Raw genomic sequence first — 14,190 nt, 5'->3', positions numbered from 1 at the left:
AACTAGGTGGCAGCTGGGGAGCATCAGGCCCGGAGTCAGGAGGACCTGAATTCAAAACTGGTCTCAGATGCTTCCTAGATGTGTAACCCTGGGCAAGTTACTTAACCCCAATTGCCTCACCCTTGTGGCTCTTCTGTCTTAAGGATTAAAACCAAAACAGAAGGTAAGGGTTAAAAAAGAAAGAAAAAAAAAACACTTTAGAGACATGTTATTCACTGGCTGATGATAATAGAGATATTTGAGGAAATCTTTCTCTCTAAATAAACTCCCTAAAATTGTATTTAGCCAGAAAGTGTCCCCAAAATGCATCTAAAATATTATTTTAATTATAGTAAACTCTAAGTTATTTGTACTAATGAATAGATCAAAGTTCTGAATTATCTAAAAGATCAGATAATTAAAGTATTTACAGTTGGTATATGAGTAAGGTATATATAATGTTTAGAAAATTAACTCTGTGCATAACAATTCTGTCATACAAAATAATGCTGTAACACATGAAGGTAGCTTAGCATAGTGGAAAGATTGCTGCTTCTGAAGTCAAAGGATCTGGGTCCAAATCCTTCCTCTGACATTTGTGTCCAATGGGACTTTGGCATTTAGCTTCTTTGCTCTTCGGTTTCCTCATTGATAAAATTAGAGATTATGGGATCATTGATTTGGAGTGGGAAAGGCCCTTAAAGGCTACCAAATCCAATCCTTTAATTTAAAGATGGAAGAAAGAATTAAGGTAGAGAAATGAAATACCTACTAGGTGCCAAGAACTGTCCTTCCCAGGAGCACTTTCCAGAACTCCATTTAACGAGCAGCAGGACATGATTTAGACTGAACCAAATGGTATGTAATGATGAGAAATGTCGATAGAAATAGGAGGATGTAGAAGAGTAAATCAGGGAGAATTACCTGGTATTCACTCCTGACGACATGGTGTGGTTAGCTGTAGTGGTCCCTTTATGGCCTTGATCACACCTGCTCATCTGAGGGGCTGTCATAGGCCTGGGAAAAGATGAAGCCACAACCCGTGAGAGATGTCTCCATCCAGGAGGGAGCCTGGCAAGGGTGGACAGAGTTCTAGAACCGAGGCAAACTTACCATAGACAGAATCATGGACTTGAGCCCGTAGGAACCTTAGAAGCCACCGACGCCAGCCTCCTCGCCCACCCCCTCATATTTTGACAGATGAGGAAGTTGAGTCTCAGAGAAGTTAAGGGACTTGTTCGTAGGCACACAGGTGGCAAGTAGCCAAGCTGAGATTTGAGCCTGAGTCCCCTGACTCCAATTGCAGTGCTTTCAGGTGATCTAAATTGAGGCTCACTAAACTTACCAGATGTGTGACCCAGGGTAAATAAGTCATCCAACCCCTCTGAGCCTCAGCTTCCTTATCTGTACAATGGAGATAATACTTACCATACCTACCTCATAACGTAGAGAAAACTCTGAAAACCTTAAAGGGCTACATAAAGGTGAGTTATTGTTGGTCTGTATAGATCTTTGAGGTCATCACTGCAGGTCAACAGTATTTCTGAAGTATGCAAAGACAAAGGAATCCTTGGCACCGAGAGTTTCGAGCCAGGGCTGGAGTGGATGTGAGACCATTATCAAGATGCAGAGCCTCTACCTCTAAGGGCTTTGGTTTTGTTGCCTCTCAGCCTTTTCTCTTAATTCCCTTTTAGTATTGTCTCTTTGCTCTTCAAATGATTAGATTTATAAACTCATATTTTCGTATTGACTGTATCCTACAGTAGAGAGGACAAGAACTGGTTTGTTTTGTTTTGTCTTTGTATCGCCAGCACCTAGCACTATCCCTGCTATAAAGTAAGAGTTTAATAAATACTTGTTGGATTGAATTAGAAAGAAATATTTAATGGGAATGCTGATTTTCTAGAGGCATCTAATTATGCAGTAAATGGGGCTCTGGACCTTGAGTCAGGAAAATCTGAATTCAATTCTGTGTTATTCTGTACTAATTAATTAGTTAATTAGTTAACACAGTAATTAATTACTTAAAACAGTATTATATACTTAATATTTATATGCACTTAATAATTTTAATTAATAATACTGCCACACTTTATAATTAATCATGGCAATAATTAATTAATTAACATATGTATGTAAATGCTTTTTTCCCTTGTTCCTTCCCTCAGTACATAGTTTTTTTTGTTGTTCAATTGTTCTTGTCTTGTCTGTCTCTAAATGTCCCCATTTAGGGTTTTCTTGACAAAGATATCGGAGTGGTTTTCAATTTCCTTTTCCAGCTCATTTTATAGAGAGGAGACTGAGACAAACTGAGTGAAGTGATGAGCTGAGTACATAGCAGATAAATGCTTATTCCCCTCCATCTTTCATGGATCCATAAGAATGTTGTAATTTTTATGGTCTAATTTAGGTTCAATTATAACCATGAGAATTAAAACAACATATTAGTAAAATCTGTACAAACCAACATAAATTTTCTCTTACAGGTTTTGGTCACTAAAAATTGAAATCTACAGGAACTCCAAATTTAATGACTCTAGACATGAAATGGAAAGTATGTATAGGAGACTAGCTATCCCTACTATATAGTCAGCCCTTCCACTTGGCTTAACAAGTGACTACAGAATAATGCCAGATCCTTTAGAGACCTTACGGTTACTTAGTCTCTTTTTTTAGGCCATATCTAAAACAACTGGGACTGGTAAACACTCCAAAATGACAAGAAATCCACAATCTAGGCACTTTTAGGGATTGCAGTGATAAACCAATAACTTCTCTTCCTTCTTACTATTTCCTTAAAAACCCAAATAAAATTTCCTTCTGAACGGATACGTCAAAGGTCATACAAAGGGATACAATCAATAGGAAAGCCAGTAAAAGCAAGTTTCTATTAAATTGGACGTCTAGAAATAAATCCAGATGTGCTTGGAGTTTGAGTCATGACATTTTCATTCTTACTGGTAACATGATTTAAAATAGATAGTTCTGTGAATGGAATTACCTGGTGAGAACTTCCACACTGTATAAGAGGGCCTGCAGGGAGGTGGCCAGAGCAGCTGTGGCTGCAATCTCCTCTCGGGCAGCAGGAACTGTTTCCACTTGGGACGTCTGTCTCTTTAACTTTTGTAGGTAACACGGAACTAAAGCTTCTAAGACCATCAGCATCTGAAGGCTTCATCAAAAGAAAAGCAAGTCACGTTTCATATTCTGCTTTTGTACACCTGCTTGAGCCAAGGCAAAGGAAAAATAAAACACAAGAATGATGTAGTCTAAGGTTCTCTGATAATCCTTTCATAGTTCCATAGATCTAGAGCTGGAAAGGATTTCAAAGGATATCAAATCCAAACTCATATATTTTATAAATATGGAAACTAAGGTCCAGGGAGTCTGCGTCTTATTCAAGGCCACATAGCCAGTCAGCATCAGAGAGGGATTTTTGACCCACATTTCCATCTCTTCCCACTGCTTTTTAGAACATAAACAACCTTCTTTAGCTCTGATGCTATGCACTTCCATAAATGAATACTTCTGCACTATTATTTTATCTGTATGGATATTTCTCAAGGCCCAAATTGGGTATTTTGATTTCATATGAGAAACTGATGACTTGTAATGCAATTTTGATGCTGAGACTATGGAAAAACAAAATATTATCCAAGACATCAAATTTGAATCATATTTTTGGTATTTGGGAGTGGAAGCTGTTTTCTTGATGAGAACTTCTAGTGAGTATAGAATTAAAACAATTCCTCATGGTATGTATGAAGGTCAGTAGAGAAACAAATGAAATGGAAAAGTGGATGGACTGATGAAGAGAACAAAGGGAGGAAGAGGCATATTCATTGTGATATATGTGAGGTGTTGGTAGGAATATAAGAGGGAGAAGAATAATAAACCATAAAGTTAGAAAGTGTAAAGGGAAGCTCAGAGTTACAGCTGATACTAAAAGCAAATAATTTCCCAGACAAATATATGAACTTTTGGTTTTGGAGCAAAAATAGTTTCTGATTGAAATTTCACAATATAAAAAGTGAAATGTAGCTCCATTTCTTTGAAGTATATGTGGCAACCCAAACTAGGCTAGCATAGTTCACTCATTCAAATTGTCTTGCTCTTAGAGATCTTTTAAAATGAATAGCCGGTATTGTTTTTTTATTAGCTTGTCAGTTATTCTTATGTGAATGAATGGTTCTGTGTGCTTGTGTATATGTGTTTAAAAATAGTTGTTTCTCAACTGCTTGATCACATGGTTAGATGGGGATATGATTGGAGATATAAACTCTAAACAATCGCCCTAGAGCAAATATTAATAATATGAAAATAGGTCTTGATCAATGACACATGTAAAACCTAGGGGAATTGCTTGCTGGCTATGGGAAGGAGGTGGGAGAAGAGGAGGGAAGGAACATGAATCCTGTAACCATGGAAAAATATTCTAAATTAATTAATTAAATAAACTTAATTTTTAAAAAAATAGATGTTTCTTTTGTATATGTTTAAATTGCCCTTCAAGTAATTATTTATAGTAGTAATTTATACTATATGAAAGAACTCCACTCAGCCCCTTTAAATTATTCCACATTTCAAAATAGGGGCATTCAAATAAATAAGTTTTACTAGTATCTCTGAAAAATTTACTAGTATGGCTAAAAAAATTCACCTAATTACCATTAGTTTAAATCAGTGATGGGCAAACTATGGCCTGTGGGCCAGATGCAGCCCCCTGAAGTGTTCTATCAGGCAGTGTGACTTTATTCCTAATCTGATGAATACAATGAGTAGAATACAATAAGATGAAACTTCAAAAGAGTTGCCTTAGAAACCGACTGACAGATGAGCATTTCCTTTCCTTTGGCCCCCTCTTTAAAAAGTTTGCCTATCACTGGTTTAAATATTTTCCTTAGCATATAGTACACCAGATTTTGAGTCAATAAAGTCTAAATATGAGGGTTCCACTACCATGTCATCTAAAAGAATGATGGTTTCTTGTTAATTTTCAATGTAATTTTGACTTTTTCACTCCATTTATGAAATGTCATGCCTCCTACATCATTTCCCCCCTCATCTCCCACTGCTTCAGGTGACTTTAGCACCAGGCACAAAACAGATGAACATTTCTTAGTTACCTTCTGAATGATTCTGGAGCATAAGCCACCACAGTGACACAAAGCTTAATGGCTTCACTAATAGAAAAAGTCAGATCTTCATTCCCATAGCAGAAATCTGCAGAGGCAAAAGTTGAAGCAACTCAACTCAGAAAATTCTGCTGGTGATAAAGAAGAGTTTGTTTTCCTAAGAGAAAATTTATTTCAACAGTTATGCTTGGATGCCATCACCTCCCTTTTAGGCCTTCATCCCAAAGAGAAAATTTTCCTTCATTTCTTCACTCTGTCAGTCTGACAGTCCTCTAGATAAGGTACTTTTCCATTTTTAATTTTTTTTTTTTAGTAGATTGGAAACAGAAGTTGACATTGTTGCATATTCTGCAAGTCTAGAGTCTGGCAGGATCTCTACTTATTATTTCATCAGTGTAGGAAATTCCTAGTGTGGAAATTCCCTGAACCAATGCAATTTGGCAACTCATCTATAACTTGTAGTTCTAGAGAGGTGCCTACCACATTGACAAATAAAGCGACTTTCTGATTGTCACATAATATATGTGCCAGAGTCGAGTTTTGATTCCAGGTCTTCAGCAAACTATTTACTACACCAAGCTATTTCTCTAAGTCTAATGATAAGAAAAGATAATTTGTCTTTTTTTTTTTTTTAAAAACCATAACCTTCCATCTTAGAATAAGCAGAAGAGTGGCATGGGATAATGAAGATTAAGTGTCTTGCCCAGGGTCACATAGCTAGGAAGTTTCTGAGGCCAGATTTGAACCCAGGACTTCCCATGTCCAGGCCTGACTCTTAATCCACTGAGCCACCTAGCTGTGTACCTCCTTCTCCCCCAAATGTGACCCTTTTTTGTGTCATAGTTTGCTTTGGTCGTCTAGGAAAGCCTATGGACCCCTTCTCAGATGAGTATTTTTTAAAAATAGAAAATATATTAGATTATACAGGAAACCAATTATGTTGAATATGTAATCAAAATATAAAAAAAACCCAAATTCATGAAATCAGTTAGAAACAGTGCTCTACACCAGACTGTGTACTATATTTGGGACAATAACAAAGGCCCTTTTATAGTGATGATCCTTTAGAACAAACATTGGAAGAGGGTTCAAAAGACAAAGAAGCAAAGTAGGGTCCCGTGCAATGTTTGTTTTCTGAAAACTGTAGCATTAGCTACAAATCCATATTGCTCAGTTTATGTTTTTAGGGCACAGGTTAGATTCACTTTCTTGAGGTGGTTTTTCATGGAGATCAAGAGAATAAGGGAGAGGTACAATGTCCCCATCCAATTCACATGATTGGCCCATATATTTCCTGCTGGCTTGATGCCCAAGTCTAAGTTAAAAAAAATCAGTACTTTGAGAAAATAAAAGAATTTCAGAGATTTGCTTCTTACCTAATGATTTCAGAGGCTTTTCTGCTTTTACCAGTTCCAAGATATCCAGTATATCAGTGGTTTCTCCCTCCAGAGATTGCAGCAAATCAAATAAGCATTGTGCTGATACACCTTTACTTGGCCCATTATTGGCAGCATCCTGTGTAAATGACAAAGCTTTTTTTTTTTAAATCTGTTTTTTCACCTTCATATTAAAGCCTCTGTTTGTACAGTTTAATCAAGATTCAAATGTCAAATAACAACAAAAAAAGCACATTTTCTTATCCATTTCTGTATGAAATAAAGCAGTATGATGGCTTAGGGCTATAGCCTTTTCCTTTATTTTTCTTTTTTGAAGAAAGTCTATTTTTTTCTCATTACATTCCTAGCCTACTATTATTCTTAGCTCCACATCCTATTAGAGACAGGGCATTATCCTTATAACAAAGAATAAACAAGAGGAAAAAAAAGAAGCTGTTTATTAAAACCAATAGCTCCTTAACACGGACCAACATTTACATTTTACATTTACGCAGTGTTCCATACCCCTGCGAAGAAGGGAGGGGACCCATCATTCCAGATCTTCTCTGAGAGACAACTTGGCCAGGACCATTTATTATAATTTCGCAGCACTGAGTCCTGATTTTTGTTGCTGTTCTTTCCAATCCCATTATTGTGGCCATTGTGTAGATAGAGTGTTCCTTGTCCTGCTTGCTTCTGTTTGTTCCAGTTCATGAACATCTTCCCATGCTTTTCTGTATTCTTCATAGCCATAATTTTTTACAATATAGCCATAGTCCACTGCAATCCTATGCCACAGTTTCATTTGCCATTCTCCAAATGATGGATATAGACTTTGTTTCCAGTTTTTTGCTATTTTAGAAAGTGTGTAGCCTTTCCCTAGGGAGATCAGTTGAACACAAAACTGGGCTTGGATGGTTACTAAAAATTTCATGTAATTTCATAGAGACACTATAGGGTTGGGTGACCTTCTCTCTGATTCTAGGGGCTTTGGGGGTAGCAAGTAGGCCGTAGAAGCCATTTCCCAGATATGACCTGGTCTGATATTTTTCCTAAATTCTGGGCATTCTTTGTGGAGATATATAGCACCTAAAATATATTTGTCGTTCAGTTGTTTTCAACTCTTTGGGACCCTATTTTATTTATTTATTTGGTAAAGATACCAGCATGGTGTGCCATTTCCTTTTCCAACTAATTGTACAGATAAGGAATTGTTGGCAAACAGAGTTTAGTGATATAAGGAATTAAATTAAGGGCTTGAATGAATTCTAAATTAATATTGTGGTCACTGATTTAAAATATTATAGCTCAAGTCAAAAAGACTTTTAATAGCTTTTATTTATAAAGAGGTGGAAAGAGTGAAAGTAGAGAAATACAAAAAGAGGGTAGAGAAGATGTCTAGCCCATCACACTAAATATTAGAGGCTTGTTAACCCTCCATGGGAGTATCTGGTGCTCCACACATGTGGCCTCCTCCAAAAGGGGAAGGCCTCTCTAGAACTAATCTCTCCAGAAGCCAGGAAAGGAAGGCCAGCTACTCACTCACAGAAGTTGAAGCTCCAAAGGAGAAGATCCAGGAGCAGTCTTGGCAGAAGCAGTCTAAGAGCCAGAGTCCCAGATCAAAGTCTCAAGTCGTAGCTCCAAGCCATAGTCCCAGTCCAAGGTCCTCTAAGCTGAAGATTCAAGCCAAAGACGACTACAGCCAAAGAAGTTCAGGACTTTTTATAGTCACTTCTTATCCCTTCCCCTCTTCACAGCGGCCAATCACAGCTTCCAAATTTCCTAGCACTGCTCAGGGGGGTGGTGTCTGTGGGATTCACTTCTCACCCTCTGATCAAAGGATTCACAAGTTTCTGATTGATTGAGTTAAAAGGTTGGAGCTCTCTAAGTAAGTGACTTGTGAATTCTCTTACTTGATGGCTAATAAAGTGTTAAATAGGGGTTAAGTATGAGTTAAATATTGGTTAAGTAGATTGATTAAAAATAGACAAAGAGAATAAAGAATTCCCTTTCACAGTGACTTGCCCAGGGTTGCATCCTAGGAAGTATCTGAGGCCAGATTTGAACTGGGTCTTCCCAACTCTAGGCCTTGTACCATTGTGACACCCAGCCGACTCTAAAATATGTTTGTGTATTTACATGTTGTAATTTGTGTGTTTATGCACACATGTATGTATACATGCACACACATGCATATGTATATTACTTACAAACTTATCCATCTAACTGTTCATCTAAATCTGGGAAATCTTGGCAATATGCATTTTAAAATCAACTTTATACATTAGGGATAGACCGATTTCTGTATTACCACAGTGAGTCACATTAAGGAGGTTTTGTCATGTTTGGGAATTTGATGAAAGCTCTCCAGTATGATCCGTGAGTAAAGTCATTAGGTGAGCATAACCATTGACAGAGCATCCTTTGATTCTGACTCAGTGTAGGACATGTCCATCCCATCAGCCATTAGAGAGGGGATGTCTTCCTGCTTCATACCTCACTTAAGCACCCTGGAACTCACTTATCTCTTTGGTGATGCCCATCATGGAGTCTCTTAGAACTTGACAATGTTCATGAAGATCTCTGGTTGGAGAAGAACATTTGAAGATGTGATTTGTTCTATTGATTCTAATTATTTTAGAAATATAAACAATAGACAGAAGAATTTTCTATTCTTTACACCATTAAACCTGTCTGTTGTCCATCTATAAAGTTGTGGCTGCTATGGAAATGTGTATACTCAGGCTGATTGTATGGGGCAGCCCGGGTGATGTGGTGGATGAATCTCTGGACCTGGAGTCAGGAAGACCCAATTTCAAATATGGTTTCAAACACTTAGTAGCTGTGTGATTCTGGAGGAGTCAGTTAACCCCTGCTTGCCTCCTTTTCCTTGTCTGTAAAAGAAGGGTAAAAATAGCACCTACCTTTCAGGGTTGCTGTAGGATCCAATGAGATAATAATTATAAAGCACTTAGCACAGTACCTGGCAAATAGTAAGTGCTATTTCAATATTAACTGATGATTAATCTCATGCTTTCATCAAAGATTTTTCAATGCCTGTCTAGACTCTTTTTCATAAGACTTTATAGGGATATGAGGAGGTAATTACTGATGTTCTCTTTGTCTTCTTTTTGTTGGGAATGGGGAATGACAGAAAGTATCCTTGTCATCTTTTCCATTTGGGAGAATATTCTTCCCTTTGAGATATCTTTAAAATGGATCCCAAAGTGCCTTTAAGTGTCACTTCAAGAACATATTTCTTCTATGTATATTTGGTCATACCCAGCAGCATTTCTCCCATTCCATCTTCTAACATGCCATTGCTTCACATAGTTCACCAAGTACTGAAGACATATAAACCAAAGGTGGTGCCTCTCACCAGTAATTTCTGAGCTCAATCACTACGAAGAAATGCTAGCTGATCTGTTCTGCTTCAGATCTACTTGTTGTCCTGCCTCTGATTTTCTTTACAGAATGCTCTTGGCAAGGCTTAATTTTACTGGGTCTCCTGCTAGACTGACTGGAGACTCATTTTTTCCCAATAACCATTTTTTGCCTTTCTGTGAGATGCTATCCATAGATTGGGATATGTTTGCTGGATGAAACAGAAAGGAATTATTCTGTTACTGTTTTCCGATAGATCAAAGAAAGAGATAGATTTTACTCACTGGAAATTCTAGGAGAGGTGCCACACTAGCAAATAACTGGAGGACAAATGGCTTACGATGAAGAATGTAGAACTGATGACAGGCAAACTCAATGGCTTGACGCAGTTGTGGGTTGCTTTCATAATCTGCATACACCTGAGTAAAGTTAAAGGGGGGGGGGGGAGAAATCATTGCTTGTATTAAATGAGTCCAGAGTGTAAAAAATACTGGCTTTGGTGTCAGAAAAACCAAGGTGATGGTCCCTGTTTTGTCATTGCTAGTGGTGAGATTTTGGGTAAGTCCCTTAACCTTTCTAAGTCTTAGGAGGCAGCTGGTGGCCTAGAGTCAGGCATGAGTTCAAATATGGCTGGAGGCACCTACAACCCATGGTTGTGTGACCCTGGGTGAATCACTTAACTTCTGTTCATTTTAGTTTACTTAACTGTGTAATGGGGATAATAATAGTACCTGCCTTGCAGGGTTATTGTGAGAATCAAATGAAATAATATTTGTAAAAAGAATTTAGCACAGTGCCCAATATATGGTAGATATTATATAAATGCTTGTTACTGTTTCTGCTCGGTCATTTCAGTCATACCTGACTTTTTGGGACCCTGTTTTGGGATTTTCTCCACAAAGATGCTGGAATGGTTTGTCATTTACTTTTCTACTTTCCATTACATTCCCATTTTATGGAGGAGGAAATGGAAGCAAATAGGGTTAAGTGACTTGCCCAGATCACATAGCTAAAAGTGCCTGAGGCCAGGTTTAAACTCAGGAAGAGGATCTTTCTGACTCCAGGCCCAGCATTCTCTCCACTATACTACCTATTGCCTATGGAAATGTTTATCTCCCTATCCCTTATTTATAGAATGGTAATAATAAATATTTATATTGTCAACATTCTTCAAATCTAATACTCATACTCACTGTGCTATCTAGCTACACAGAATCATAATGATAATTTATTATTTTTTTTAACCCTTCCTTTCCATCTTAGAATCAATACTGTGTATTGGTCCCAAGGCAGAAGAGAGGTAAGGGCTAGGCAATGGGAATTAAGTGACTTGCTTAGGGTCACGCAGCTGGGGAGAATCTGAGGTCAAATTTGAACCCAGGACCTCTCATCTCTAGGCCTGGCTCTCAATCCACTGAGCCACCCAGATACCCCCATGATAATTTATTATTAAAGATGGGAAACAAAAACCTAGGGTGTAAATTGTTCTTTTAAGAGAAAGTGGGAAAATACACCTGAGACCAAGGGAAACCCAATGAGGAGAGACTAAGGAAGACTTTCCTCATCTTCTGAAATATGTGGGTATTATGGATGGTAAGATTTGTAGAGTTGTTGTATTAAGGTTTGGTATATCCACTCAGAGGGTTTATTTCTCTCTCTCACTTACAACTAGTAGTACTCTGCCATTCAAACTGCGATGTATTTAATTACTTTACATTCATTTCTATTGATTCTCTTTATCATTATTCTGTCACATATATATAACATACATGTATATATTTGTTTTTGTTCTCCACCACTTCTCTGTTAGAATATAAGCCCTTAAAAAAAAGAAAATAAGAATTGAAGGGAAGTGGAACTTCATTCGGGGTTGATGTAGGAATAATAATTAGCTCACCCCCCATTGGGAAAGAGTCCAAATTCTGGAATTAATTTTTGTTTACTCTAATAAAAATTATTTTAAAAAGAGAATATAATCACTTCATAAGTAGAGATTGTTTCCTTCTTTGTGTTTCCCCAGGCCTTAAAATGTGTCTGGCATCTGGCCCATTTGTTGTTTAGTGTTTTAGCCGTGTCTGGCTGGGACCCTATTTGGAGTTTTCTTGTCAATGATACTGAAGTGGTTTATCATTTCCTTCTCCAATTCATTTAAAAATAAGGAAATGGAGGCAAAAAGGGTTAAATAACTTGTCCAAGTCACACAACAAATTTGAACTCAGGTCTTCCTGAGAACCTGTCTATTGCATCACTTGGCTGCTCATCTCACAAAGAGTAAACAACAATAAGCATTTATTGATTGATTTAATTATCATGAGAATTTGGTGAGGTTCCTTCTGATGAAGCATGAGAACCAAGTTAAGGAGTTGAAAGGCTTGATCAACCATTGGACAAAGATATTTTCCTCTACTGAACCCGAGAAGGTAGAGATGAAAAGGCTGAGACTGACCTGCAGCATGGTAGGGAGAATCCACTGGTAGCCACTGAGGGAGAAAAGATGGTTGAAGTGAACAGCCGTGTTGATGACGGTGGCTGCGTACTGCCTGAGCAAGGCGCTGTCTTCTGGGTGGAGGATCAGGGCACCATTGAAAACATTAAGAAAAAGCATGATCTCGTCTCCCCAGGGAAACTCACTGGGCATCCCCAGGAACATCTCCTCCAGAAGCTTAATCCAGAGGCTCTTCTGAAGAGTATCCAGACCAAAGAGCTCCTTTCCAGCTGTTGAAGGCAATAGAGAATGAAGAATAATTGCTTTGCTAATGTGGTGAGCTTTAGAAGGCAAGAAGAATTCAGAGCAGCAGTATGCCACAATGGATAGCCAGCCTTGGGGTCAGGAAGTTGTTGTTGTTCATTCGTTCAGTCATGTGGGACTCCTCATGAGCATGTGGACCCTATTGTCTGTGGGTTTTTTTGGCTGCTTCCTTCTCTAGCTCATTTTACAGATAAGGAAACTGAGGCAAACAGGATTAAGTGACTTGCCTAGAGTACATAGCCAGTAAGTGTCGGAGGCTGGATTTGAACTCTGGTCTTCCTAACTCCAGGCCCAATGCTCTCTTCACTGAGCCACCCAGCTGCCATTGTTAGGGAAACCTGGGTTTAAATCCCATCTCTGAATAAACCTCTTGTGCTTTGCTAGGCAAAGTGCCTCTCAGTGCCCTAGGTGACTCTAAGACTATGAGTTGCAGAACAGTTGCCAGTCTCTCTTAGTACAGTTTCTTTATCATAGATTTCTTATATCAATGAAATCATACATCTGGATAAAAAAAAAGTCATGTTTGAATTTGCAAGCTATTTTTCTCATATCTTGGCTGTGAAGGGAAAACAACATTATCCCCATTTTACAGATAGGAAAACTTAGGCACAGAGAGGATTTCCTGTAGACACATCTAATTAATTAATCAGTGGCAGAGCCTGGACTCAAATTTGGGCTACCTGAATCCAAGGCCAGGGCTCCTTCTACTATACTACACAGCTTTTGTCTTCTACACAATAATTTCCACCATGCATTGTGGAACAGTCAATAAGCTACCCAAGAACCATAATCAAGAAGCCCCTTGATATCAAGTAGAGAGGTTGGAAGGCAGCAAAAAACAGGCTATAATGGCCTCCCCCATACCTTGAGGATCACTGAACAATGAGAACTCAGCATCAATAGCACTTCGAGGGAAAGAAGGCAGGCGCAAAAGATCCTCTTGGAGCATTGAAACATGGGATTGCTTGTGGGCGATGGGTATTTTCTGGGTGAGGGATATGAGAAATAAGACCCGTCCAACTTCCTCAAGCTTCCGGGTAAACACCTACTCAAAGCAATAATGAAAACCAGAGAAGATTAAAAGTCTTGAAAAGTCAAAGCCCATCAGTAGAACAACTAAAGAAAGACCTTGGTGAAAACAAAGCAAGGAGCATTTTTTCTTAGCTCTACAGAGAGCTTAAAGAATATTTGCATTGATTCATTTCTTCTTCTTCTATTCCAGCATAGAGAAGAGTTTCTTATATATCTGAAACTCTGACAGAGTACAACAGTATATATAGAAAAGTACAGCATTCCAGCTTCTTTCCTCTTCCTCTTCCTCTTCCTCTTCCTCTTCCTCTTCCTCTTCTTCTTCTTCTTCTTCTTCTTCTTCTTCTTCTTCTTCTTCTTCTTCTTCTTCTTCTTCTTCTTCTTCTTCTTCTTCCTCTTCTCCTTCTTCCTCTTCCTCCTCTTCTTCTTCTTCTCCCTCTTCCTCTTCTCCTTCTTCCTCTTCCTCCTTTTCTTCTTCTCCCTCTTCCTCTCCTCCCTCTTCCTCTCCCTCTCCCTCTCCCTCTCCTTCTCCTTCTCC

At 38.3% G+C, this 14,190-nt stretch overlaps 1 protein-coding gene across 3 annotated transcripts in view; it reads right to left on the bottom strand.

The window, feature by feature from the left end:
- The window catches only part of UNC80 (unc-80 homolog, NALCN channel complex subunit), a 233,058-nt gene that overhangs the window by 38,350 nt on the left and 180,518 nt on the right, over window positions 1-14,190 (bottom strand). For all 3 annotated transcript variants that reach the window (XM_044667510.1, XM_044667509.1, XM_044667511.1), the window contains 7 exons: window positions 13,488-13,668; window positions 12,321-12,589; window positions 10,159-10,293; window positions 6,491-6,629; window positions 5,106-5,202; window positions 2,981-3,151; window positions 904-996 (listed from right to left, as the gene is read on the bottom strand). In XM_044667510.1, the coding sequence (XP_044523445.1) occupies window positions 904-996; window positions 2,981-3,151; window positions 5,106-5,202; window positions 6,491-6,629; window positions 10,159-10,293; window positions 12,321-12,589; window positions 13,488-13,668 (1,085 nt within the window). The remainder of the gene's footprint in view (window positions 1-903; window positions 997-2,980; window positions 3,152-5,105; window positions 5,203-6,490; window positions 6,630-10,158; window positions 10,294-12,320; window positions 12,590-13,487; window positions 13,669-14,190) is intronic.

This window comes from Gracilinanus agilis, chromosome 3, assembly GCF_016433145.1.
Source record: "Gracilinanus agilis isolate LMUSP501 chromosome 3, AgileGrace, whole genome shotgun sequence".
Taxonomy (NCBI): domain Eukaryota; kingdom Metazoa; phylum Chordata; class Mammalia; order Didelphimorphia; family Didelphidae; genus Gracilinanus; species Gracilinanus agilis.
Note: the sequence above shows the minus strand (reverse complement) of the source record. Positions and strands in the feature narration are given on the sequence as shown.